At 40.5% G+C, this 27,090-nt stretch overlaps 1 protein-coding gene across 1 annotated transcript in view; it reads left to right on the plus strand.

The window, feature by feature from the left end:
• Positions 1 to 26,885, plus strand: part of NR1D2 (nuclear receptor subfamily 1 group D member 2) — a 65,330-nt gene extending 38,445 nt beyond the window's left edge. Inside the window, exons 7-8 of the mRNA XM_007505170.2 lie at positions 20,968 to 21,178; positions 23,334 to 26,885. Coding sequence (XP_007505232.1) covers positions 20,968 to 21,178; positions 23,334 to 23,530 — 408 coding nt within the window. The 3' untranslated portion in view covers positions 23,531 to 26,885. The remainder of the gene's footprint in view (positions 1 to 20,967; positions 21,179 to 23,333) is intronic.
• Positions 26,886 to 27,090: the final 205 nt, after the last annotated feature.

The raw sequence follows: 27,090 nt of genomic DNA on the forward strand, positions 1-27,090 counted from the left end.
ACTTTTAACAAATAAGCAAAGTCAAGATGCATAAATTCTTCCATTGACAGTGCCCTCCAAAGTGTCTCTTTTTGCTTCTCAGGTCTTTCATATCTCTGTCAGGGGCAAGTTAGGGTAATCTATTTCATCATCAATCCTCTGGAGTCATGTTTGGTTATTGTATTGGTCAGATTTCTCAAGTTTCTCAGTGTTGTTTGTAAGACCTGCCCTCCACATACTGCCTAGGGGACCCAGGGCTCATATCTTAAACTTTCAGAGCCCCAGATAAAACTCCAAGGCTAATTTGGCGGAGGGAATTTTTTCATGGGGAGCCCCTCATATTAATAAGATCACAGGTGTGGGTATGGCTACCCCCTGATGATTTTTGGTCCCTCAAAGGTCTCTTTGGAGGATAAAATTAAAAAAACTCCTTCATAGGATGGGAAACCTTGGGTCCAAATTCTTCTAACCCCTAAGCACAGATCACCCCTTGCTGATATATGTAAAATGAGTTTAAGAGGGAAGGAAGGAGAGCTAGTTGTTGGGGACCTCAGGAAAGCTGTTCTGTGGAAGTGGTCATGAAGGAAGTAAAAAAATGTGAAATGGAACTGAGGAGAGAGAGTGCATTTTGGCTGTGTTGGAAAGCCAGGAGGTGGCATATAAGGTATAACGAGAGGATCTAGTAGTCCAGGCTGACTTATAGAGGGAGAATTATGCAGCCAGGCTGGAAGAGAAAAAGGCATTGACAGTTTGGCTGACTGCACAGACATCCTACTGTACCCAGACTAGAGTCCTGCTGGTGGCATTTCTCCAGTCACTCCTTATACCATTTCTTTAATAATATCCTTTTGACAGGTGTTGGCTATCAGTTCAGGTATATATGGAGCCATCTTGAGCCAATCTTTGAGAACAGATTACATTTTCATGTGAGTACTTAGACCTTGGAAATTGGCAAGAGCTACAAATCAGGGATTGAGTTATTGTTTTGTTAATTGTCTAGACTTAAGAAAGTGATGGAGAAAATGTTAGTCATTATACTTAAAAAGAGAATCCCTGGGGCTCAGCTAGGTGGTTCTATGAATTGAGAACTCAGAGACAGGAGGTCCTGGGTTCAAATGTAACCTCAGACACTTCCTAGCTGTTTGACTCTGTGTGAGTCATTAAACCTCCATTGCCTAGCCCTCACTGCTCTTCTGTCTTGGAACCAATACACAGTATTGATGTTGATTTTATGATGGAAATTGATGATTTAGAAAAAAAGTATCCTTTTTTTTAAAAGAGAACTAGTTATTAAATGGTTAACCAGCACACCCCTGGGTATAATCTGCATGCTGCATCTTAAGATCAAAGGCCTTCTTTCTCTTCTTTATCTTCTTGTCTTCCCTTATCCTGAAGATGGCATGTCTTAAAGTATACTCTGAACATCACTGGATCACATAGTGACTTTCCTACTTGGGTGTAGGAAAGATGCCTATGACATCTAAATCAGTCCACCAATACGAATTTGTTAAGCAGCTCCTATGTGCCAGCCACTGTGCTAACTACTGAGGAGACAGAGACAGCACTGAAATTGTTTATGCCCTGTAATATTTAAAATTATGAGGCTGTTTGTAGCTTAATGACTTTATTAAATCAAAGTAGTGGTAGTAATAAAGAGAGGGAAAAGTAGAAGAAAGGTAGAAAGATACTTAGCTTTTCTAATCTATTGGCCACTATAATGAATGGGCCTGTAGCTGCAACCCAGCAAGGGTTCCCTCTGCTCTTCCATGTGCATGCCAAAGATCAAGACCTGTTCCTGGTCTGAAATTATAAGCTTTTTTCTCCACCCAATAACAATCACATGTCATATCTCAGGATCCAATCATAGTTTCTTAATTTGCCTGGGCCACCTTGCGTGCCTGTGGAATCAGTTTCCTGTCTCGTTGGTTGTTTTAAGTTCCTCTTCTGAGGCTCATCTATACCTGAATTTACTCAGTGGTATTTGACTTCCAAGTCACTGAGAGATAACATAAAAAAAAAAAGTAACACTGGAGAGAGAGAAATTTGCTTCTGATAGCCCTTAAGGAATTTGCTCTGTGTGTGTGTGTGTGTGTGTGTGTGTGAGAGAGAGAGAGAGAGAGAGAGAGAGAGAGATACAGTATAGAAAGAAAGAAAGACGCTCTCAGCTACAGGGAAGACTTCATATAGAAGGTGACACTTGATTGGAATTTTGAAGGAAATCAGGACTTTCATGAGCCCCAGATGAAAAGAGAGAGCCTTCCATTCTTAAGGACCAGTAGTGCAAGGGCACTGAGACAAGAGATAGAGTATCGTTGCTTCATCTGGTACTCAGAGGACATCACTGGGGATACCTCTGGGTTAGGCCTGTCTTCTTCAGTCTAGGACATCCAGCTCATCTCTCAGTAAAGCTCTTGGTTTACCCAGATACCTATATGTGATAGGACAATGGAGCTAGTTGCTGATGTATTTCCAGGATGTTCTTTTCATACTTTCCTGGTAAAACCCCAGCCTTTATTCTCTATCAATTAGAGAGATTCAGAAAACTGAGTAGCCTCAGCAACTTTTTCCTTCCATGCTGTTGCTGCCAACAGAATCTGGCCAATATAGTTCACCTGGGCCAATCCCAAGTCTTTCCCTGATGTTCCCTGCCCAGTCAGCCCTCAGGGTGGTTTTCATTGGGCTTAGGCTGTTGGGTGAAAGAAAGGTTTACTTAGATGTCAACATTGAGTGGATTATTGAAACCATATTTTGCAATCAAATCTTTGTTAACCAATTTGTGCTGTATTTGCATTCAAAATATTCCACCATGTTGCTACTTCACAGTTTTTTCCTACATGCATAATCTCTCCACACCACACATTTTTGGGAGAGGGTCTAGATGCTTTTGATGAACAGCTGTTTGGGGATTTCCTTCACTGTTATTACTTTAGCTGTCTTACCTTGAACCTACCTGTGATCAGGCCTCATGCCAACTACGGAAAGGATTCTTCTTCCTGAAGACTCAGGGACTGTGAACAGTTCTTTATCATACTTGAGTTCTCCAAGGTCTCGGCACTCCCTGAATTGTTTTTTGCCTTTCAGAGACTTTCTTTAGAGAGCTACCAACCACATCATCAGCTACCAGCATCTCCTTGGGATAAACTACAATTATAAGTTGGTGTCTGGGGTCAGCCAGTCTGCCCAATCAGCAGACCTAGAGAGGTCCCTGCTAGCATGGGGAGGGACGAGATTCAAGATTGGAAGCTATAGGATGAGGCTGGTGACTACTTTGTATATCTCTTCTGGGAAGGTGTCAAGATTTCCATCAATTTGGAAGCTATCTATAGTTAAATGTGTTTTGTTTAAGAGAAGACACTTATTTGTGAGTAGTGGACTTGTTGTTTCCCCTCATATGGCTGGAACTCCAGACACTCAGAACTTGCATTCTTATCTACCAGCTTCTGGTATGCTGCGGACGGTTCTCCCACATGCCTTACGTCTGTCTGCGGTGCATCACAAAGAGCTGGGTGCTTTTGCTGCTGTGCAGGCTTGTGTGGCCATACCCTTGTAGGGCCACCTTTTGACCCTTGAACCTTTTAAGTACTTCCTGGGCCTTTCACATCATAATATTTTTGAGCTTTCCAAGTGCTCTTGGATTCTTTGGTGAGAAAGACTATGTGGAACAATACTGGTCTTAGAAAGAAAGGGTTTTGTTTTGCGTAAAAGCTTGGGGTTCCTGAAAACCCTACGTAAAGCAGCTTGCATTCATATTCCTTTTCTAGTCTGGCCTAGCTTGTTGCTCCTCTGCATCCCTGGATGACCAGATCCTGTGTGTTTTTTATCTGCTTGCTTTCTGGCATGGATTGTTGGGCCAAAATTTTTTGAGTCACTGTCAGTCTTGTTGAGGTGATCTCTGCAGTGTTCCAAGTGTAGGGGATAAAATGAAAATGGTTTAACTAAATATAAGAGAACGTGGTCGCTGATATTATAACTCAAAAATGACTTTTTATTTAGCAGCTTTATTTACAAAATAGAAGGAAAGGATAAAGTATAGAAATGTGAAAGGGAGCAGAGTAAGCAGTCTAGCTTATTACCCTAAATGTTTCTCTGGTGCTTAGCTCAACTCAGGCAGGGCTAATTATCCCTCCACCAGAGGGAACTTCAGCCAGAGGGCCATTTAGCAGGTGGACCAGGTAGTGAATAACTGTGTGGCCTCCTGGAAACTAATCTTTCCAGAAGCCAGGAAAGGAGTCAGGTTTTCACTCACCTATGTTGTAGTCCAAAGGGGAAAATCCAAGAGCAGTCTTACCAAATGGTGGAATCCCAGGTCCACACTTAAGAAGGTCCTCCACCAGCCTCCAGAGCTTCGAAAGAGCTCGATGACCTCATGACAGGAAGTTTCAGCCACTTTTAAAGACCCTTCTTAACATCACTTCCTGTTCCTTCCTCCACTTTAGGGGACCAATTGTAGTCTTTTAATTTGCTTAGGACTGCCCAAGGGACAGTCAGTTGCTTATGAAGGTGAAAACCCCTTTAGTTAGTTTGTGGACTTCCCTTCCCCTACTTTAGGCTTAAGTAGCGGTGTATTGCTTTTGTTGATTAAATTTAAAAGTAGGCAAGGGGAGAGTTAATCCTATCTTCACACAAGGCTCCTAAAGGACTCCTGATCATCAATAGGGAAGACTTTTTCCATTTGGATTCTTGAGCTTTGGGTGAGAGAGTTCATCTGCTACTTTAATGTCTCACTTGGTGCTAATAATCAAAGGATCATTGAAAAGAGTTACTTGGGTTAGATTCTTGTCAACTCTGGAGGCACATTGATGCCCACACTGCCAGCTCCTTCAGTGGCCTTTCTCAGTAAGACTTATGAGCTATATATATAATACTCCTTCCATCCCAGGTGCCTGGATCACCAAGATTCATGTCCTCCAGTGGCATGGCTCAGCTTCTCATTGATCCGTAGAAGAGGATCTCCCCTTTAAGCACTTCAATTGATTTTTGGCTTTCTCTGCCTCCCTTTCTTTCCACCATCATGACAAAAGATAAAAAAGACTGCACAGGCACAACTGGGCCATTTGTCATTTTTGTTTTATGACCAAAGAATTTGTCATCAAGTGGTCAGCCTAGAAGACCCTGGTGAGGACTTTGTTTATACTTGGTGAGGCTGCCCCTCCTACAGTAGACCCAAAGTTGGGGGTAGGGGGAAGATACTACTTTCAGCTAACCTTTCTGGCCAGCAGAAACTCCCCAGAGATTGGACTCTGGTGTTCATCTCTTTGATGACATGTGCTTTGTCACTGTGTAAGAGTTGAGTTAGGGTTTTTTTAGCAAGATGATAAAACTAGCTGCTTTCCTTTCATTCAGTATCTGCCACCTTTTAGATTAGTTTTCTTCCTGGGTACTTAATTTATTTAAAAGTGCTGAATTACAATTTATGTAAAGAACAAATTTTCTGCACAACAGGGATGAATCTTATTTTGTTTTGTGAATTAAACTGGAGGAGTAGAAGGATGTTAAGATACTTTTATTTATTTTTAAAAGTTTTATTTGATGTATTTTGTTTTTACTTTACAGTCATATGAATATTATCTCTACTGTATGAAAGGCCTCTATATGACAAAGTAAAACAATTAAGTAAAACTTAGGCTATAATGTCCTTATCTGAAAAGTTTACATAACACTCCATATCTGTAGTGCGCCCCCTTCTCCATTAGGACTTCTTTTTTTAACTCTTACCTTCCATCTTAGAATTGTGGCATTTAAAAGAGTGGGAGCCATAAACTGTAAGAGTTAAAATGGTTGAAGATATAAATTGTGATAAATATAAGAGTGGGTGAGTAAATTGTGACCGCAGAAAATATGTTTCACTGCAGCGTCTTGTTTTAAATCAAATATAAGGTGGTTGCCAGGGAAATATTCCCAATTATGAATATACCCAAGTCAACTGGGTTTTATAGAGATTTTTAATTAATAATACAATGAGGAATTAAAGAAAGAGAGAGAGAGAGAGAAAGGAAATAAATGAGAAAAGAATAGGCCGGCCCAGGCAGCCCTGGCCAACCCAGGCCTAAGCCCTAAAAGAAAAGATCAGTCAGTCCTTAATCACTCACCATAAGATCTGTTCAAGCGAGGATTCAGGGGGACAGAGTCTCCCCAGAGGGAGTTCCAGCCAGAGTCAGCCTCCCTTGAGAGACTTCCTTAGAGATTGTCCTTCTCTCAACAACCTCCTTAGAGACTCTCTCAAGAGACTGCTCTTTTTTTTCAACAGTCTGTCCTTTTCTTATATAGGGGTTTTTTTCCTATGTCACCTCCCCTAAGTTTTTCCATCTACCAATCACAGTAGACGTTTTCCAAAGGACAGCCCATTCTGAATTCACACCTGAGTAGATTAATCCTTTTAGTAATCCACACCTGAGTAGATTAGAATCTCTGAGTAAGTTTCTTACCTCTTTGTCCCATGTAAGTTTGCCTGACCTTTATAGGTACTTAGCACCCCTTTGTATTAATTCTAAAAATAGGCATGGCTTAAGTATGGGTGTAAGTATTTTTCATTGTTCAGCAAGGAGTTTTCTCCCCTAAAGCAGTCTTAAGTACAGGTGGAGTAGAGGTCTTCCCATTTCTGATCTAAGTAGAGTTCTCACCTTCCAAATGGGGAATGGTCCCAGTAGGGAATTGTTCCAATGGAGAATTCCCCAATGGGGAATTTTTTAACATTCACAAGTCTGAGAAATTTCAAGATTCACAGAAACAGTACTGTGTATTGGTTCCAAGGCAGAAAAGTGGTAAGGGGTTAAGTGGCTTGGGGCAGTGGGAGTTAAGTGACTTGCCCTATAGCCAGGAAGTGTCTGAGGCCAAATTTGAACTCAAGACCTTGTCTCTAGGCCTAGGCTCACAATCACTGAACCAATTAGCTGCCTTCTAAAAGGCATATTTTTAATGAACAGAAATCCATTTTATCTCCCTCTCACCATTGCAATGAAAAAAAAGAGAAAAGAAAAACATGCCTTGTAGTAAATATGAATATTTAAGCAAAAAAATCTCCTCATTGACTATAAGACCTGCATCAGAGAAACTTCCACAAAAATTTTTCCCAATTGTTTCTTTTTATCTGATTATAATATTTGTGCAGAAATTTTCACTTTTCTGTAATAAACATTGTCCCTTTTATTTTCTGTTCATCCTTTCAATACCTCCAAATAGAAGTTTTCTTCTATCCATAGACCTGATAAATTTTTTTATATAATTTGTTTATGATGTCACTTTTTATAGTTAGGTCACATATCCATTTAGAGAGATTATCTTGAAATAATGTGTAAGATTTTTAATATAGTTTCTTCTATAATGCTGACCAGTTTTCTTGAAGTTTTTGTCAAATAGCAAGTCCATGTCCCAGTAATTGGGAACTTTGTGTTAGTAAATACTTGAATACATTTCCTTCCATACATTGTATACCTAATCTTTTCCACAGTTCTCTCTCTCTCTCTCTCTCTCTCTCTCTCTCTCTCTCTCTCTCTCTCTCTCTCTCTCTCTCTCTCTCTCTCTCTCTCTTTAACTAGAATTAGATTGTTTGGAAAATTATCGCTTTGTAGTGTTGACTAGGAAAAAAAAACAGAACTATTAAATAGTCAAAAATCACTCTTTAATCAAGGGAAGTGCAATAATAGGCCTGATTGAACTCTGGCCGCTCTGGACATTGACACCCGGGAAAGCCAATCACGCTAGATTGGACAATTCCAAGGAACAAAAAGATTTGGGGAACCTATATACCATTTGGGGGAAATCCAGGGGCAGGGAAAGATGAATGGCATTATTATAACTACAAAGAAAATAGGAGTGTTCAAAATACACTGACAGAATACAGTCAAGCTTGGGAAAGGAATCACAGCTAGAGGCTAGAGTGTAAGACAGAGGTCCCCAAACTTTTTACACAGGGGGCCAGTTCACTGTCCCTCAGACTGTTGGAGGGCTGGACTATAAAAAAAAAAAAAACTATGAACAAATCCCTTGCACACTGCACATATCTTATTTTAAAGTAAAAAAACAAAATGGGAACAAATACAATATTTAAAATAAAGAACAAGTAAATTTAAATCAACAAACTGACCAGTATTTCAGTGGAGAACTATGGGCCTGCTTTTGGCTAATGAGATGGTCAATGTCCGGTTCCATATTTGTCATTGCTATCTGTAACAAGTGATACAAGTGTGCATCAGTTAGTCTAGGACTGGTTGGAGATTTCAGATGTTTCAATCTGGAAAAAGTCTGTTCACAGACATAAGTGCTGCCAAAGATGGTTGCCATTTTGAGTGCATGGTTCCTGAGATTAGGATATGTCTCAGAAGGGAGAGATGCATAGAAATTAGGCAAGATGCTTGACTCAAATGCATTTTTCAGAGAGTCAAAATTCTGCAGTTCAGCCAGTTCCATTTGGTAAATTGTATCCACATTTTCAATGTCAATAGAAAATGGGTTACAGAAAAGCTGTATGTCCTGTTCATGGAGATAAAGCTCTTTAAATATGAATTGGAGCTCCGTTTGCAACTTTTTCAGTGAATCCACACATGTTTCTTTTGGGAATGTAGTCAAGGGATTTTCCACTAACAGATTTTGAATTAAGGGGAAATGGCAGAAATTTTCCTCCTTCACTTGTTTGATAAGGAGGCCTAATTTTAGTTCAAATGCTTTCACATGTGATTATATATCACAGATGAGCTTCCCTTTTCCTTGAAGTTGCACATTGAAACTGTTGATTAGCTCTGTTACATCAGTCAGAAAGGCGAGATGCCATTCTGCATCATTGAGCTCTGGTACTACTTTGTTTTTTGAAAGCATAAAAGCTGTAATCTATGGAAGTAAGTCATAGAAATTTCTCAAAACTCTCCCTCGACTCACCAATGGACTTCTGTATAGTACAGAACATCTTCATAGGCAACATTTAGCTCAGACAGAAATTCCTGAAATTGTCTGTGGTTTAGCACATTAGCTCTAATGAAGTTAACACAAGATACCACAGTTTTCATAACAGAGTCCCACTTCAGTGATTTACTACATAGCAGTGCTTGTTGGTGGATGAGGCAGTATATGGCTATTGGATGAGAATGGATGAGAATCATTTGTCCATCTCTTGGTTAATGCAAAAAGTTACTCCTTTCTTAGACTCCACCATGCTACGAGCACCATCAATTGTCACACTGGCTAGTTTAGTCCAGTCCAGCTCCAAATCCTTCACAGTTTGGGAAACCTTTTCATAGATATCTTCTGTAGTTGTTCCTTTGATGCTTTACAGTGCAGCAAGCTCTTCTGTGACTTCAAAATTGTCATTCATCCCAGGAATAAAAATTAGAAGTTGTGCAGAATCATGAACGTCATTGCCCTCGTCAAGTGCCAAGGAAAAATAGAAAAGTTTTCTTGTGGAGTTTTGCAAATGCTGATGCAAATTATCTCCCATTTCTTCATTCCTTTGTGTAATTTTAGATCCTGAAAGACTAACTGTACTAAATAAGTCTGCCTTTTCTGGACACATCTCTTTGGCAACAGAAAGAAGGCACTCTAACAAATTCTCCCATACATACATATATATATATATATATATATATACACACACACACACACACACAGCCCTACAAAAACAATATACCAAAATAATTTTGCCCACACAGAGGCATACAGACTGCCCTGCCCATCAATGCAATCCCATCTGTGTCCATCAATGCAGCCTTCCCAGTCAGAGTGGCCATTTTGGCCGAACTCCACTTTTACCTTAGGCTCACACTGGTGCAGTGCCGGAACCGGCATGATTACAGAGCCAGTTCCTCCAACACCTTTCCCAGTTCACACTACCCTGTACAAACCGCATGGTGATCTGTGAACTCACACAGGAATCTACTTGGATGAGTAAGAGCCATGAATCGGTATTTATGTATCTGTAATTATAGACCATAATACGAAAATCACATGCCTCACTTTCCCCCACATAGTACAATGGCCCCTACACTCCCCCAGTTGCACAACATAATAGCCCCTATAACCTCCCTTTGCCTAAAAGTCTCCCCACATTGCTACACAGTACAATGATCCCTATACTCCCCTATAATAGGGGCAATTATGTTATGCATCTGGGGGAGTATGGGGGCCATTGTACTACTGTGTTTCCCCGAAAATAAGACACTGTCTTATATTAATTTGACCCCCCAAAAAAACAGGGGGTGTCTTATAAAACTCTCAGTGGCTTCTCACAGTAGAGGCCCACCGCTGATGTCACAGGCCAGATAACCGCTATCTGATGCCTGTATACAGTACTGGAGGTGGTGCTGGGCCTGTGACACTGTATACCGCTGTCTAGGGATAGTGGAGGCTGCAGCACTGGCTGGGATGGGCCTGTCACACCTTGCACAGGTCCATCACCACCACCACCACTCTACTGGGTAGCAGTATACACAGTGCGGAATCCCCTCCCCCAGATCGCCTCTCACCATGCTGACATCTTCCATTGTATAGCCTCATAATCCTTTGCATGGTGTCTCATTCTCATTCGGTTACTCTCAGAACAAGGCACCACACAAAGGATTATGTCACTGGTAGTAGTACTATATGTGAGTGATGCCATGCTTTGCAGCACTGCCACATACAGTGCTCCTCTCAATGACCAGAAGGTTCCCCTTCTGGAAGTGTGGTGGGGGCAGGATAAATGGCTTCAGGGGATTGCATGTGGCTCACCAGCTGTAGTTTGGGGACCCCTGGTGTAAGAGAAGGGGCTGCTTACGATGAATACTAAATGGGTAGTCCCTGCCCAAATGTGGGTCTTCTTGGGAAAAGGTCTCTGAAACATGTGATATCGAAATCACTTTAAAAGAGTGATACATATTAATTTAAGGTCGCCAAGGAATTCAGCTATGTAATTCCTAAATGAAAACTCAAGTCAGCAGTCAACCTTTTATGGAGTTTTTAATTACAAACAGGAGGAAGAAAGGTATTAGAGAGAGAGAGAGAGAGAGAGAGAGAGAGAGAGAGAGAGAGAGAGAGAGAGAGAGAGAGAGAGAGAGAGAGAGAGAAAGAGAAAGAGAGAAAGGGGAGAGAAGGGAATAGGGCTTAAATACCCCCTCTGTTTAGGCTGGGCCAAAGGCCCAAGCCCTTAGATAGCTGAGGCAAAGAAAAGAGATCAGTCCCTATCACTCACGTGACCAAAATGGAGAAATAGTCTCAGGGGCCTCCACCTCTAGCCTCCTTCAGAGCAAGCCCTCCTCTCAGACCTCTCCAGGAGCTCTCCCTCCAGGACCTCTCTCCTCTCAGACTCCTTCAGAGCAAAACTTCTCAGAGCAAAACCTCTCAGAGCAAAACCTCTGGAACCCTCTCTCTCTCCTCAGACCCCGCTATCTTTAAGGAAACCATCTCAGTCCCCTCCCCTCAGTTCTCACATCTACCAGTCACTGTCGATGTCTCCCCTGTGCTAATGGTGGCTCTAGTTTAACCCAGGACCGCCCAGAGGTCTGCCCCTTTGCACATGTCTGTTGAAGGTCATATTCTCAAATAATTAAATCTTGATCCTTGCTGCAGCCCTTCCTAAGTCCTGTTACTCTAAGTAGGGTGGAGATTGTATTTTCCAAGACCTGGTTCTGTCATTCCAAGTATCTCTATTGTATCAATTCTAAAATCAATCATGACTCAACTTCCTGTTCTATGCTTAAGCATAGGTCAAAACCCTTTCCATTGTTTAGCAAAAGGTTTCTGTCCTAAAGTATTCTTAAGTAGGGAGGAGAAGAATCCTTCCATGCCAAGGGGTTTTACATTCCAATAGAGTTCTTACTATCAGTAGGAAATTTTTTCCAGTATGAAATTTCCCAATGGGGAAATTTCCAACATTCATAAGTCTAAGAAATTTTAAGGTTTACATACATTAGGGGAGACTACCTAAAATAAAGAGGGTCCTTAGCCTATGCTTAATCCCACCCAACTAGGATTGTCTTCACCTGAGTGTCTGCCACTCAGTCTGAAACTGTTAGCCTGGGATTCCCTTCAGGGTGGATTCCCATGGGAACAGGGAACAAGTACAAACTTTGGGGTCTCCAACCTACAAGCTAGTTCTGAAACCTGGGGTTCACTAGATCCCTCTAGTTTGGGGTTTCTAGATTCCATGTTGACAGTAGTATGGTTTGAGATCTGGCACTGTTAGGCCCCCTTCATTCACAATTATTTTCATAGCTTCTCATGAATTCTTGATCTTTTCTACTTCTATATTGTTAACTGGGAAAAAACACAGAACTATTAAATAGTCAGAAAAAACACTCTTTAATTAAGGAAAGGGGTAAGGAAAGTTAGGTCTCAGCAGAGCTCTGTGCCACACACCTATGCAGAGTCTGAAGATTGAACTCTGGTTGCTCAGGTCACTGATCCATGGGAATGAGCCTACCTTGCTAGATCTGACAATTCCTAGGAGACATTAAAGTTGGGAAGCTTAAATCCCTATAATTGATTGGTTTTACAATGGTAACAAAGGAAAATGAGGAGTCCCAGATAGGAATAATAGTGCAGAGTTGATGCTTTATAATGGTCACAAAAGGGAAAGATCCAGCCCAGGGCTGGGCCTTCTAGGTAAAAGACTTTGGCCTAAGGGAAAACAGGTTGGGACAAAAGAGATACTTAACACCTGATGGAATTAGCCATATCCACTTAAACTACTTTTAGATCTATTGTTAGTTTGAGACTTGTGAAATTGGACTTTCCCTTAGGCAGAAAATCTCTTGTGACAAGGTCAATTAAGTAAACTGGGGGGTCATTAAATCTTTCTAAGCTACAAGTTTGAGGGCTCCTAGATTCCACATTGACAATATGAACTTTATCAGTATTTTTTCTAGTTTAGTAAAGTAACTCTTTGGTAGTTTGATGTCTGTGGCATTGAATAAATAAATTAATGTATATAGTAGTATAATTTTTTTATTATATTGATTCTTCCTGCCCATGAGTAATTGATCTTTTTTCAGTTATTTAGGTCTGTATTTCTGTAAACAATATTCATAGCTATAGTTCTAGAATTCTTATCTGTTTCTTGATTAGTGTGTTCCTAAGTATTTTATTCTATAGTTATTTTTAATGGAGTTTCTCTTTCTATCTTTCCCCTCGGGGTTTTTGTTGGTGATGCATGGAGATACTGAAGATTTGTGTGGATCTATTTTATATCCTATAAGTTTGCTGATGTTATTAGTTGTGTCAATTAATTTTTCATCTGGCTCTTTAGGGTTCCTTAAGTGTGTCATTGTTATCAATTGCAAAAAGTGTTAACTTTGCTGCTTCTATGCCTGTGTGTATTCCCTTAGTCTCTTTTTCTTGTCTTTTATTTTAAGTTTTGTCAAATACAAATGGTGACTATACAACATCCCTGTTCACCATGGATTTTATTGGAAAGGACTCATGTCAGTACATAGTAGTTTTTGGTTTTCAATAGGTGCTATTATTTTAAGGAAAGGGCTGTCTGCTCCTCAATTTTCTTTTGGTTTTTAAGAGAGGAAATGGCTTTTTTAAAAAATCAAAAGCTTTTTCTACATTTAATGATAGACTCATGATTCTTTATTTAATATGATTAATGAAATTTTGTAGCTTCACTAATATTAAACCAACCTGCATTCCTGTGATTAAATCCTGTCCTGGTATAGTGTATGGCCTTTGTGATATATTCTTTTAGCTTCTTTAGTAATACTGTATTCAAATTTTTTGATCATGTTCCTCAGGAATTTTGGTCTCTAGTTTTCTTTCTCTGGTGTAACTCTTCTTGGTTTATGGTGTCAACTGGGAAAAAACACAGGCCTATAAAATAGAAAAAACACTCTTTAAGGAAAAGGGTTCAGTGTTACAGTAGACCTCTACACAGACTTGCCTACCACATGCTTATGCAGAGTCCAAGGATTGAATTCTGGTCACTCTGGACACTGGCCCCTGGGACAACCAATCATACTAGATTGGGCAATTCCAAGGAACAAAAGAATTTGGGGAACCTATATACCATTTGGGGAATCCAGGGGCAGGGAAAGATGATTGATTGACATTACCATGGTTACAAGGAAATGAGAGTGTTCAAACTATACAGTCAGAATACAGTCAAGCTTAGGAAAAGAATCACAGCTCCAGGCTAGGGTATAAGGGAAGGGGTTGCCTACAATGGATATTAAAGGATGGTCTCTGCTCAGGTGTGGATCTTCCTGGGAAAGGGTCTCTAATACAATAGGGTCCATTAGTAGTAGTCTCTCTTAACCAAGGACGATTGTCTTTGTGTGTTTTCATCTATGATAGATGAGTGTGCACACTCATCTTGTGTGTGTGTAGGAGACTTGTGTGTGTAGGAGATTTAAGTGGAAAAGTCGATGCACAGAGGCAGTCCCACTCTCTCGGTGTTGGAAGCCTGGGTCCAGTGGCACGAAAAGTTGTTACACCTGGAGACTTCCTCAGCTGCATTGGATGGCCGTGTTGTCTTTTGTGCTCCAACACACCCTAAGCACTCCACAGTGCTTTGCTGCGTTGCCCTTTCAGCCGTTGAACCTTCTTATTGGTTTCTTCCGTCTGTTCAGCCAAAGCAGTCTTCATATGCTGGGTGAGCAAGGCCCTGATTCACCAGGGGTCTACGACCCGATGGCTACTCTCACAAGGTTTAGCCGGCCTGTCGAAGCCATTGCTTCGACAATAATAGGGTCCATTATTCACTCTGAAACTGCTAGCCTGAGATTCCTTTTAGGTTGGATTCTCACAGGAAGGAGGAACAATTACAAGCTTTGGGGTCTCCAATTTACTATCTAGTTCTAAAACTTGGGGTTCATCAGATCTTACTAGGCTACAAGTTTGGGGTTTCTAGAATCCATGTTGACAATGGGTTAGGATCATATCTGAGTCATAGAAGGAATTTAGAGGCTGTATTCTTTTTCTTTTTTTTTGCATCTAGTTTAATTATTTTTGGATGTTTGATAGAATTTGCTTGTGAATCCGTCAGGTAGGTCCTGGAGCCTTTTTTTCCCTTTGGATGTGTCGCCTTTGTTTTTTTTTTGGGGGGGGGTCCCCAAGTTTGCCCCTGTTCCCTTGGGAAAATATCTTAAAGGGCTTCCCAGACTCACTTGGTTTCAAACTGAACAATAGATTTTAAAATGCTTGATTCCCCCAGCTTGGGTGGGATTGGTAGTAGTCTCTCGGTAACCGAGGATGACGATTGTCTTTGTGCGGTTTCATCTATGGTGTATAGATGAGTGTGCACAAAGACACTTGTGCATGAAGGAGATTTAAGTGGAAAAGTCGTTGCACAGAGACAGTCCCACTCTCTCGGCGTTGGAAGTCTGGGTACAATGGCACGAAAAATCGTTACACCTGGAGACTTCTTCAGCTGCATTGGCCGTGTTGTCCTTTGTGCTCCAACACGCCCTAAGCACTTCACACTGCTTTGCTGCGTCGCCCTCTCAGCCATTGAACCTTCTTGTTGGTTTCTTCCGTCTGTTTGGCTGAAGCAGTCTTCACATGCTGGGTGAGCAAAGCCCTGGTTCACCAGGGGTCGACGACCCGATGGCTACCCTCACAAGTTTTAGCCGGCCTGTCGAAGCCGGTGCCCGGGGTGTGGCCGCTGCCACATGCTAGCAGCTACTGGGAGCCACAAGTGAGCTGGGTGTCAGGTGAGGGTCAGAGGCTGGAGAGCTGCCCTAAAAGGGCAGGACAAGCCCTCCATACCAGAGATAGGGGTGGGATTAGTAGACATAATAAAATGCCTTTTTGTCTTAGTATTTTCTCTTTGTATCAGAGTCCTCACCCAGGTAGCCCATCCCTTAGCTGGACCCTTTCCTTTTGTATTCATTGTATAGCATTAGCCTCTCCCTGATATCCTAGCCCCACTCCTTATTTCCTGGTAGCCTTTGTAAAGCCAATCAATCATACTTCCCTGTCCTGAGTTCCCCAAAAGGTATATAAGATCTCTAGGTTTTATTGTTCTTCAGAGAATCATCTCTTGCCTTGATTCTCTCAGAGATAATATTCCCAGAGCCCTTGGCTCTGTGGTGGCCAAATATTGAGCCCTATCTCTTTCCTTATTAAAGACTGGGTTGTTTTTTCCAGGTTGACAAAAGTTAAATTATGATTTTGTCAACATGGAAATCTAGAGATCTCCAGTTTATTTAGTTTAAAGGTAGAAACCTCAGGTTTTGACCTTGTCACAGGAGAGGTTTCCCCCTGAGGAAAGGTCCCTCTTCATCAGACAAATAGACATCCACTTCAGCTTTGGTGCAGTAGGTAGGTCAGTCTCACAAGCTGAAGGTCCTGAGTTCGATCCTAGGAAGGAGGGTGTGATATACTGGGAGAAGCTTCTGGAAACAAAAGAACTACTTGACTTCGGATGGGATTTACCTCCCCACCTGAAGTGGATGTCTATTGTCTGGTGAAGAGGGACCTTCCCTCAGGGGGAAACCTCTCCTGTGACAAGGTCAAAACCTGGGGTTTCTATGCTCAAACTAAATAAACTGGGGATCTCTAGATTTCCATGTTGGCAATTTGTTGAAATTTCTTCCTCTTGAATTGGACTGTTTACAGTCCCTGTTTCTTCCCTTCTCTGCCAGTTCATTTTAACACCAAACATCTGTGCCTGGCATTGATATGATGCAGAGGTAAAAACGAAACAATCCCAGCTCTCTGGGAGTTGTTTACATTTTTCTAGGGGAGTACAGCAGGTATATGGGGGGTAGAGGCAATGAGAGGAGGAAGAGAACTCCAAAGACTGGTTGAGGGAGCTCAGAAGAGTCTTCAAGAAGGAAGTAATGCCTGAGCAAATATGGCACACCTGGCTGTGGACTCTGAGCTTGCCCAAGACTTAAAACAAAAAAATGTTCAAGGACCATGCAGACAGAGGCAGGAAACCACAGGGCTTAGGATGAGAATTAAAGAGTGGGCCTGGGCCATGGGAAAGTGGATGGAGGGAGCCCAAACCCATTTTTAAATAACGAACAAATAGTACTCTTTGTCCTGAAACTAAGCAACCCTTTGTTGAACAGCATATACTGTTCTTTCTCCTCATTAATTTCTGTTTGAATGTGCTCTTCTCTTGTAGGGAGATGTCATGTCTTTTGCCTTCACCAGAGGTTGAAGACTTTTATAATGCAAAAAAAGGACCTGGAGTCTGTGGAGTTTTATATTGAAATTTTTTTTGTTATTTTCTGCTGCTCTTCATCCATAGGATTATAGATTTAAAAGAAATATGGGCCATAGGGACAGCTAGGTAATGCAGTGGGTTGAGTTGCTGGGCCTGGAGTCCGGAAGATTTGAATTAAAATTCAGCCTCGGACACTTATGTGTTGTACTGGGCAAGTCACTTGATTTCTGTTTATCTTTTTCCTTATTTGTAAAATGGGGATAATAAGAGGAAAGCTATTGTGAGGATCAAGTGAGATAATCATTGTATGGCACCTCTTGTGGTGTTACATATTTTAATATATGTAGTAGGAACCAGTCTTATTCCTGTTTGAGAATTCAGTGAAATGCTGAATGATCATTTTGAAAGTATATATGAGTCCTGTGGCTCACATGTTTGCCCTTCTGTCTTATGAACATGTGAGGCATAAATTTTAAACATTCACTGATAATAATAATGAGCTCTGTGCATTTCGCCTGATGGATGTTAAGAGATGTCATAGTACTGATTCCCTTATTTTAAAATTGGAAGGAACCTCAGGGATCATCCAATCCAAACCATACCCAGATACAGTTCTGTCCAACAAGTGGAGTCCTCTTGTGATCCTCCTCCATCCCTTTGCTTAAAGCTCCAAGTGAAGGGGAATCTACTCACCTCTATGTAGGCCTTCTGAGTGTTAGGAATTGTGTTTTTTGATCAAATGTAAATTGGCTCCTTGACAACTTCCACCCACCATTCCATGGGCAGCTCCCTGGGGCCAACCAAATGGCTCTTTAGATCTTTAAATATAATAATGATATAATCTGGGTGTGCCTATTACTCTAAATTGCTACATGAAGCATAGAATGAATTAAAGACTAGACATTCAATTCCTAGTCAAGAACTGTGACAGAAATCAGTTGCCTATTTCTATAAGCTAATTTTTGACAGGCAGGCGAAATTATGAACCCATTCTACCTTAGCTACAATCTTTAGAGGCCTTCTTTAAAAAAACAAAAACATTTTTTAACTTCACTTAAATTTCCATCCCTCTATCTCCACCCTCCCAACTGATTTTAGTAACAAAAGAACTTTTTTAATTAAAAAAGAAGAAAAATAGGGAGATAAACATTCCAGTAAAACCTGGGAACTCAGTGAAAAAAAATCTGATCTTGTGTGTAGAGTTCTGTACCTGTGTAGGGTGGGTAGGTGATTGGGGGCTGGGTGGAGGTAGAAGTAAAGAGGGGTGCAGCCTTAAAGCAGACTTGTCCTTTGGTGGGGAAAGTATTGCTGTTGACTTTTCTGCTGCCAGAGCTTTTGCTGAATGAGACATAGCATTTCCTAGGGGCTTCTCTGACAGCTGGTCCTGAGGAAAAGGGTACTGGATTTGTGTGACCCCAGGATGGCCATGAGGGTCTTTCTTCTCTAAGATTTGTGTCTCTTATATTTGCCCTGTGAGACTGGTGCATGGGTGACCCTGAGGTAGCTAAATCGCTGACTCACCTCTTATCACCTCCTTGTGAAGTTTCAGTTTCCAGGGCAAGAAAAATGCAGCTCTTCTGAGGAAGTTGTATTTCCATGGCTGGTTGAATGTAAATGCAGGCAGAGCAGTGACATCTTTAAAACCAGCCAGAACAACTAAATGCACCACTGTCTCAGCAGTAATAATAATGATAAAAACAATACCTGGCCTTGTAGAGTGCTACAGTGTATTTGCAGATGATCTCTTTTGAACCTTTCAACAACCCTAGGGAGGTAAGAGCTTTTAGAGAGGAGAAGACAAGCCCAAAGAAGAGAGGTCAATGTATTTGCCAAGGTTGCCCAGGTGACAAGTGTCTGCTGGGACTTGGGCCCAGGTCTCAGAACCTAGCCCACTGTCTATGGTGCTGCCTCTCAGTTACATCATGGCCCTTTTGGTTCTATTGGCTACCTATATATAGTTGAAGACACGTTTTTCTTGTTGCTTTCTTGTTCTAATGAGTGCGTTTACTAAACTGTTTTCTTTGCTTAATTATGTACTTTGGTCAGACCTGGAGGAGATATCATACTTTACAGAAGCTTGACATGCTGCATTTGCTGGTAGACTTTGCTGAGATATTTGAAATTTATTGAGGAGAAAAGAAAGCTGGAAGAGGACACCCTCCTCTCCCCTCTCTCCTTTACCCTTTCTCCTCTCCCCAATTCTCTCTTCTTCCCTCTTCCAAGAGTTATTAGGAGGGCCTGGAAATGGATATCTTCAAGATGGGAATAATTTATAATTAACACAATAATGATCAGGCCTGTAGTTTACCCTTAATTATTGAGTGCAAGTAGTTAAGATTAATAACAAAAGGGCAACCAAAATGGGGATGTTTATCCTACTCAAAAGAGTGGCCTTTTAAACATTCTGTAGAAAATGATATTTCACTCTTTGTATATGAATGCACATATATGTACATGTATAGACACATCCATGCTGATGGTTATTGGTTACTCAAAGAAGTACTACCTGTTTTGCTGACAATTTAAAAGTAACAAAATGACATTAATTGTAAAATCAGCTACCAGAGCAGCAATTACCAGATAGAGTACCAGGCCTGGAATCTGAAAAACTGGTTCAAATTCGGGCTCTGAAACTTCCAAGTTGTATCGTCCTGGGCAATCTTAATTTTGTGTGTGTCTGTGTGTATGTATGTACCTGTGTATATATGTACATTTATACACACACACACACACACACACACAATACTTATTGATTTTAAGACAGAAGGTAAGTTTAAAAAAAATGAAATAAAATCTTGTAACCATTCTACTTTGACATCTCACCTCCACCCCCAAAACATTTGAACCCATGAGATTTTGCACAATGAGAATAGGAAAGCAACCCCCCTTTTTCTCCCTCCCCAAGACAGGAGTAATAATGGTATTGACTTCTATTATAGTTGGGTAAGAGTCTGTTGTTGTTCAATTGTTTGTGATTATATTCAACTCTTTGTGACCCTATTTGGGGTTTTATTGCAAAAATACTGGAGTAGTTTGACATTTCCTTCTTCAGTTCATTTTACAAAGAAGGAAACCAAAGCAAACAGGGTTAAATGACTTGCCCAGGGTCATGCAGTGAGTGTTTGGATTTGAACTCACATTTCTGACTCCAAACCCAAAGAGCACTATTCACTATATTACCTAGTTGCAAGAAATTCTATATAGCAGTGGTGGTGAACCTTTTAGAGATGGAGTGCTGTACTTGCCCCCCAGAGACTGCATGCTGTACCCCTTCTCTTCCCTTACCCCCCTCCATATGCTGGGTATGCTCTGTCCACCTTACCCCACACAGGGGAGGGAGGAAGAGCTCCCATTGGGCTGCTGGGTAGAGGGATGGGTGAAGTGAAGAATGCCCTCAGCAAGTGTAGAGAGGGGGAAGGGAGTGGTCTGAGCACTTTGCTCCCCTCCAGCTCTGCTGCCTCCCTTACCCCTTGTGTGTACCTGTTGAACTGCCAGGCAGAGAATGTGAAAAGTTGTCATCAGGTGCACTAGAGAGGGGGAGGGGAACAGTTCTGCCTGAGTCTCTCTGCCTTTCTAGTAACAAACTCTGGGGGTGGGGTGGAGAGGGAGGGTGGCTGAGTGCCCACAGAGAGCTCTTTGCCTACCATTTTTGGCACCTGTGACATAGGTTTGCCATCACTGCTCTTAAAGCATTTAAAAAACAAAATGAGTATAAACAGTGGTTTCTGTTCCTTTTTTCTGATTTTCATTGTATGCTTTTGATTTTAAAGTTATATATGAAAATGATATTCTTTTACATAGTATATTTATATTGAAGATCTTTCTTATTAATTGACTTAAATGCTATTAAACTGCCTCAAAAGGTACTATGAATGAATTTTTTAAAGCACTTTTTTTTCTCCTGCTAGGTTTTAATGGTACGATTTGCATCCCTGTTTGATGCCAAGGAACGTACTGTGACCTTTCTCAGTGGAAAGAAGTATAATATGGACGACTTACGCTCAATGGGAGCTGGAGAGCTACTCAACTCCATGTTTGAATTTAGTGAAAAACTAAATTCTCTACAACTCAGCGATGAGGAGATGAGTTTGTTTACAGCTGTAGTCCTAGTGTCTGCAGGTAATCAGCCAATCAACAGGCATTTATTAAGTGCCTGCTGTGTGCCTGGCACTTTGCTAGACCTTGGGAAGACAAGCATAAAGAATGAACCAACCCTATTCAGAAGGAGCTGAAGGGAATGTAAAACATGTCCTGATTTCACCACATCGCAAGGAAGATGGTGGCAGGGAGCTTGGTGCCTGCAGCCTCTCTAGAGCAAAGTAAAGTATTTAAAGACAGCACAGGCTGGGAACCATTTGTTTTTACTTTAAAATACTTTTGTTTGTCCACTGTCATAGTGAATACTATGCCCCCAACAAGCCTGGGGATGGTCTTTACAGAGTGCTCATCCATTACTCTTTGCTTCAGCTTCTGTTGAATATTTACAACACATTTGTCATTCTCAATTCTTATTTTATCCCACTGATGTAGCTTTCAAAAAATTATATAAGCCAGACAAATGGTACTTATAGGGATCCAGATTTTATGAAGGTAATCATGGGTCAGCTAAAAACATATGGAGACTCTCACAGCCCTCCCTCATCACCTTCTCTTTACTTCTGCCTTCGTTTTCTCATTAGAAAACTACAGCTTCATACTTAGCTGTCATTTAGAACTCCCCCCCCCCCCCCCCCCGAATCTCATGTCGTTCTTTGAGAACAAGATCAGAATCTCTTTTTTCCTTATACTCCTTGCCTGATTAGTGATGAATGTGGTAGGTGCTTTTAATGTTAAATTGACTGAAACCTTTAAAACCAAAGCTGTTTCCTTGGAGTGTAAGGAAATGGCTGGGACTCCAGTTACTCCATGTCTGGGTCACTGAGATACAATAATACTTCTCTGTGCTGGACCCACATTAACATCATCTGTCATGTAAAGTACAGTGATATGTTGGTGGAGAAAGGTAGGAATTGGAGCTGATTAATTAATTAGCAGAGGTTTATCAAAGACCTGCTACTACATGTAAAGATCAGTGGGTAATGCACAAGTGCATCAGAGCCATGGCCCCTGATCCTTGATGGTCACTGGGGATGATTAGCTAATGGACATACTGAAAAGGCTCTGTCTGGGTCAGTGTAGGATTCTTTCACCCTCTGAGGGTCCATTTCAGCCATCTTTATCTCACACTGAGTAAGCCTTGGTGACTACTCAATGCACACAGTGTGGTAGTAATTTACTAGGAAGGGATTCTGCCCAAAGGTAAATCTTATTCACCACTCTACAAGTTACTTGTATTTTTCTTGACTGGTTTTTGTAGGCAATAACATTAAAATGGTAAACCTACCATCTGAAACCTTAGGTGTTAGTTTGGCCATAAATCCACTTGTGTTTAGGAGTCCCTACAATATCCTGGGTGCTGGGGCCTCAGAGTAGGGAGCTCCCCCCTCCCGACAGGCTGGGCCTGGTTAGAGGTAAAGAAGTCACAGGTCAAGCTCTGCTGTAGGTCTCCAGAACAACCTCTGCAGCCTAGTTTTTATTACTTTTTAACAAGAAAACAGTGGACATTTACATTTCTCTTTCAAGGGATCTTGCCTTTGACTGATTGCGGAGGTCTTTTTCTTTCTTGGTTCCAACCAGGAGGGTTGGAAGATCTGTCAGAGCAGTGGCTCTTCTTTGGGATGTCAAATAGCTTGGTTTCTTTTGCCAATGCTGTCGTCACTGAGGAAAAATAGCTAGATGTAGGGGAGACACAAGCCCCCCTAGGTTTGCTATATACACACATACATACTCTTTCTCCCCCCCCCCCCTTTCTCCTTCCCACTCTCTGTTTCTGTCTGTCTCTCTCACACATGCTTTCAGTTGGAAACAGTTGTATTCAATAAAGACAGAGCAGTTTGTAAAACTAGGCTGTCTCATAATAAAGTATCTAAAGCTGTAAAGAATGCTAGTTTATTTCATTTATTTTGAATGATAGCATTGTTTTTACTAGAATGATTACTTTTTCTATACCCCTTCAGTAAGATTTACTTAGTTGTATGAGGGTATCAGATTGGTTCAGGTTGCTTGGAACCTTTTTTGTATCATTACATGCTACTGTGTAAGGTTGAAGAGTAAGAATTAAATGCTAATCCTTAATATTGTTTCATCTCTTTCTCCTTCCTTTCTTGGCTCCTCCCTCATCTTTCTCCTTATGCCTCTTCTCCCCTATCCCCCACCTCCCCACTCCTCATTCTAGATCGTTCAGGAATAGAAAATGTCAACTCTGTGGAGGCTTTACAAGAAACCCTCATTCGTGCGTTAAGGACCTTAATAATGAAAAATCATCCGAATGAAGCCTCTATTTTTACAAAACTCCTTCTGAAGCTGCCAGATCTGCGTTCTTTAAACAACATGCACTCTGAAGAGCTTTTGGCCTTTAAAGTTCACCCTTAGGGCTGCTCATTTATTTATACATGGACTGGTTCATGCAGACTGTACATTTGTGCTAAAATGCTTATTTATAGGTTTGTACCTTATGTGGAGAAAGAGGAATCCTTGAGACATTACACGATTGTTAGAGATCCCTGTAATCATGCAATAATCCTGAGAACTTTCTGGCCACCTGGTACTGCAACTGACAGCATCCTCCATGATATACACCAAATCAGCTGTGTCGCACTTAAACAGGAGAAGTTACACTGAATTATAATCACACTGAATGTTAAGGCTTTTTTCATCTGCCAAAACCAAAAAGAATTTTTATCTCCCTGTGGTATAAACAGAACACACAATGAAAAGGATATGGGGCTCTGAAGTTATCCTACTTGCATGGAACTTCCCAATCCCAGACCTCTGTTTGACCCCAAGGCAGGCAGGGTGATATAATGATTAATAATTCAGGAGCTCTGTGGGCTGTCCCTGGTTCTATCACCAGTGGGGCTGCTTGCTTAGGATCCTAGGCTAGCCATTTTAAGCCTCAGGCCTCGGTTTCCTCATATAGAAAATAAGGCGCCTAGCTCCTCTGTCTGCCTGCTTCACTGTAGCATTGTGAGGGTTAATTGGAAAATGTGTGTAAAGCATATTTACCTCCTGGGAGATAGGCACTATGTAAATAAAGCATTATTTTTCTTCTACTCCTAAATAACTTTTTTGAAATGATTTCACAGTCCATACCAACTCATTCATTGTTTAGGGCACATGCATATGTGTCTGTATAAATACAGACACATTGCATGTTTATGAATATGTGAAATAACATAATTTTGTGTATAAATTGTATGTGAATATAGTTTTACATATATCTTCACAATATTTTAAACTGTGAAGAAGTTTATCATACAAGAGGTTTAAAAATAGAGATATGAAAAGAATCAAATAGGTACACTTACTGCCTACTGATAAATTAACCATCACTAACAAATGTTTAGATGTTATCAGATTGAATTTATGCTCTATTTTTGTTAATTTAAAGAACATGTAAATGTGCAACCATTAACTCCAAACTTAAGTAATATACTTTAGAGTCTGCCTTTGGGAAAATGAGAATTAATTGTCCAAGGTATTAGTTAATTTAACAGCCCACTCAGCTGAGATTCCAAGCTTGAGCTGACAAAAGTTGAGCTGCCCACCACTATTCATGTACGATATATCGCACTGCTTTCGAAAAAAAAAGAAAGAAAAAAGCAGCAAAATGGTTAAGAACATTGATTCTTTCTGCAGAACTATAATAACCTGTAGTTTAAGGAATATCATATTTAACATGTTAATAGCATATTTTTCATATTTGGAGACCATTTTTTGTATACTACAAAGAGTTTTTTGTTTCATTATTAAATAGTGTTTAAATCTGAAATTAGAAAGTCTCAATCCAGTGGCCTAATGACCTTCTCTCTGCCGTGCACACCTACTCTAGGCCCTGCAGGCTCAGAGGTGGCATGTGCAAAGACCGTTTACCCAAAAAGAATATTGGGATTTTGTTAATTCCACTTTGTAAAAATGGCTTCTCATTTGTAGCAATAAGGAAAAATGAGGTGCTGGCTTGTGTTTCTGTTCTCCTGTCACTGCCCAGAAAAGGAGAGTTTAGTGGGATTCTTTGAAAAAGAGGTGTCTGTCCATCTCCTTTGTCTCTAATACAAAGATGAAAGGAGCCCAGTTTCCTGTTACGCCTGTTATTGTCATGTAATGAATGTGAGGAGCAAAATGCCTTATTTTCTAGTCTCATTACTGCTCAAGAGCATTGCGACTAGGACTTGAACTGCTGTCCCATGACCTAGCCCAGTGGGGAGGAAAGCAAGCCCTCTTGTTTACAGAGGGGAGAAGTATGGCGACATTTCTGATACCATCTCTCTAAACCATAATTGGGATCGACCTTCGACTGGGTATGACTTTTATGGACTATTTATTGTAGTCTCTATGAATTCTTTACTTGGTATCATTATCTTTTTGAGATTTTTTTATTTTTTAAGATACCAAGGACATGGTTTCCTTTTTTTTTTTTAGGGAGTAGACACAGCTTTTTTGGGGTATGTTTGGGGGAAAAAAAGGTCAAATTAATACCCAGTTTTTGCCTTTTGCATACGCCTCTTTATCACATGTATCTTAAAAAAATTATTAAGCCTTTAGGAATGTATAACCAGAACTGTGTAAGTATTGCTTATTAAAATTTTAGTTAGGTTCAATATATACATACGCCTATCTATATGTATATATATAGGTATATAGAGATGTATTTTGTCTTGTGACATTTTATTTGAATGAATTCTTCCTGTAGACGATGGGAAATGAATGGAGAGTTCCTATGAAAACAAGGTCCCATTCACAGCACTTGTGTGTTGGAAAATGATCCCGATATTGAAACCTCGAATTCCAAAATTAAGCCAGCAATGTTTTTACAAGCACATTCTTTTACCAAGTCACCAATTATACATATACACTACACTTACTAAATGCTGAGAAGACAACTGATATATAGACAGACAACTTTCTCGGTAGATGGGACATTGCTGATTGATGAATAATGTACTGTATGAATTCAATGACGTTTTAATTCTTTGCATTTTAAGAAACATTATGGGCATTATGTCAGCAAACTAAGGGCATTATGTCAGCAAACTAAATCTTGTCTGTGCTTTTCATGTATCTTTCTATGACCTTGGGGAAGGGTCAGCTTGTAGACAGAAACAATTGAGGGAAAAGGCAAGCACTTCCTTTCTTCCTGGGAGGCACTTTTTCTTAAAGGGGAAGGGAGGGGGAAGGCAAGTGGCAAATTAATAGGTTTAAAAAATTTCAGAGCAGGTAACGTATGTGGGTTAAGTGTTTTATCTTTCAAAACTACATTTCAAGAAATTAATGTAACCTGATAAGATATGATTTATTTTCTGTAAACATGGGCTAGACTTATTACTGTGCACGAGAATAACTGCTTAGCTCCATTGTTACATTTCTTTTTCAATATCAAGTTTGCTGAATGTAAAAGAAGAGTTTATCACTTAGGATATAGAATTTTTTTTTAGGGGGGGAGGGAGGAGCATCTTGAAATCATGACTGACAAACAAGGAACTTGTCTTCATGTGATCCAGAATAAAACTTGAAGCTATCCTTGCATTAAAAAGAAAACAAATGGTTATCGAGTGGTTTTTCTTTTTGTTTTTTTTTTAAGCGAGAGAAGTGCATTATTGTAGACAGAACACAGGTTCAGTTAATTGACAAAACTATAACTGATGAGGGCATGGGCAATATCTCATCCTGTGTTTCTGAATAATAGCCTGTACCTGGGATGGGGCGGATAATAAATACTATTTCTAACCAAGTGTTTTGTTTTGGACTTTCTAGTTCTTTTTCTTTCTTTATTTTGTAAAACATTTACCTTCCATCTTAGAAACCATACTGTGTATTGGTTCTAAGACAGAAGAGCAGTAAGGGCTAAGTAGTGGGTTTTAAATTACTTGCCCAGGGTCACACAGCTAGGAAGTATATGAAGCCAATTTGAATCCAGGACATCCGGTCTCTAGGCC

This window comes from Monodelphis domestica, chromosome 5 (assembly GCF_027887165.1).
Source record: "Monodelphis domestica isolate mMonDom1 chromosome 5, mMonDom1.pri, whole genome shotgun sequence".
Taxonomy (NCBI): Eukaryota; Metazoa; Chordata; class Mammalia; order Didelphimorphia; family Didelphidae; genus Monodelphis; species Monodelphis domestica.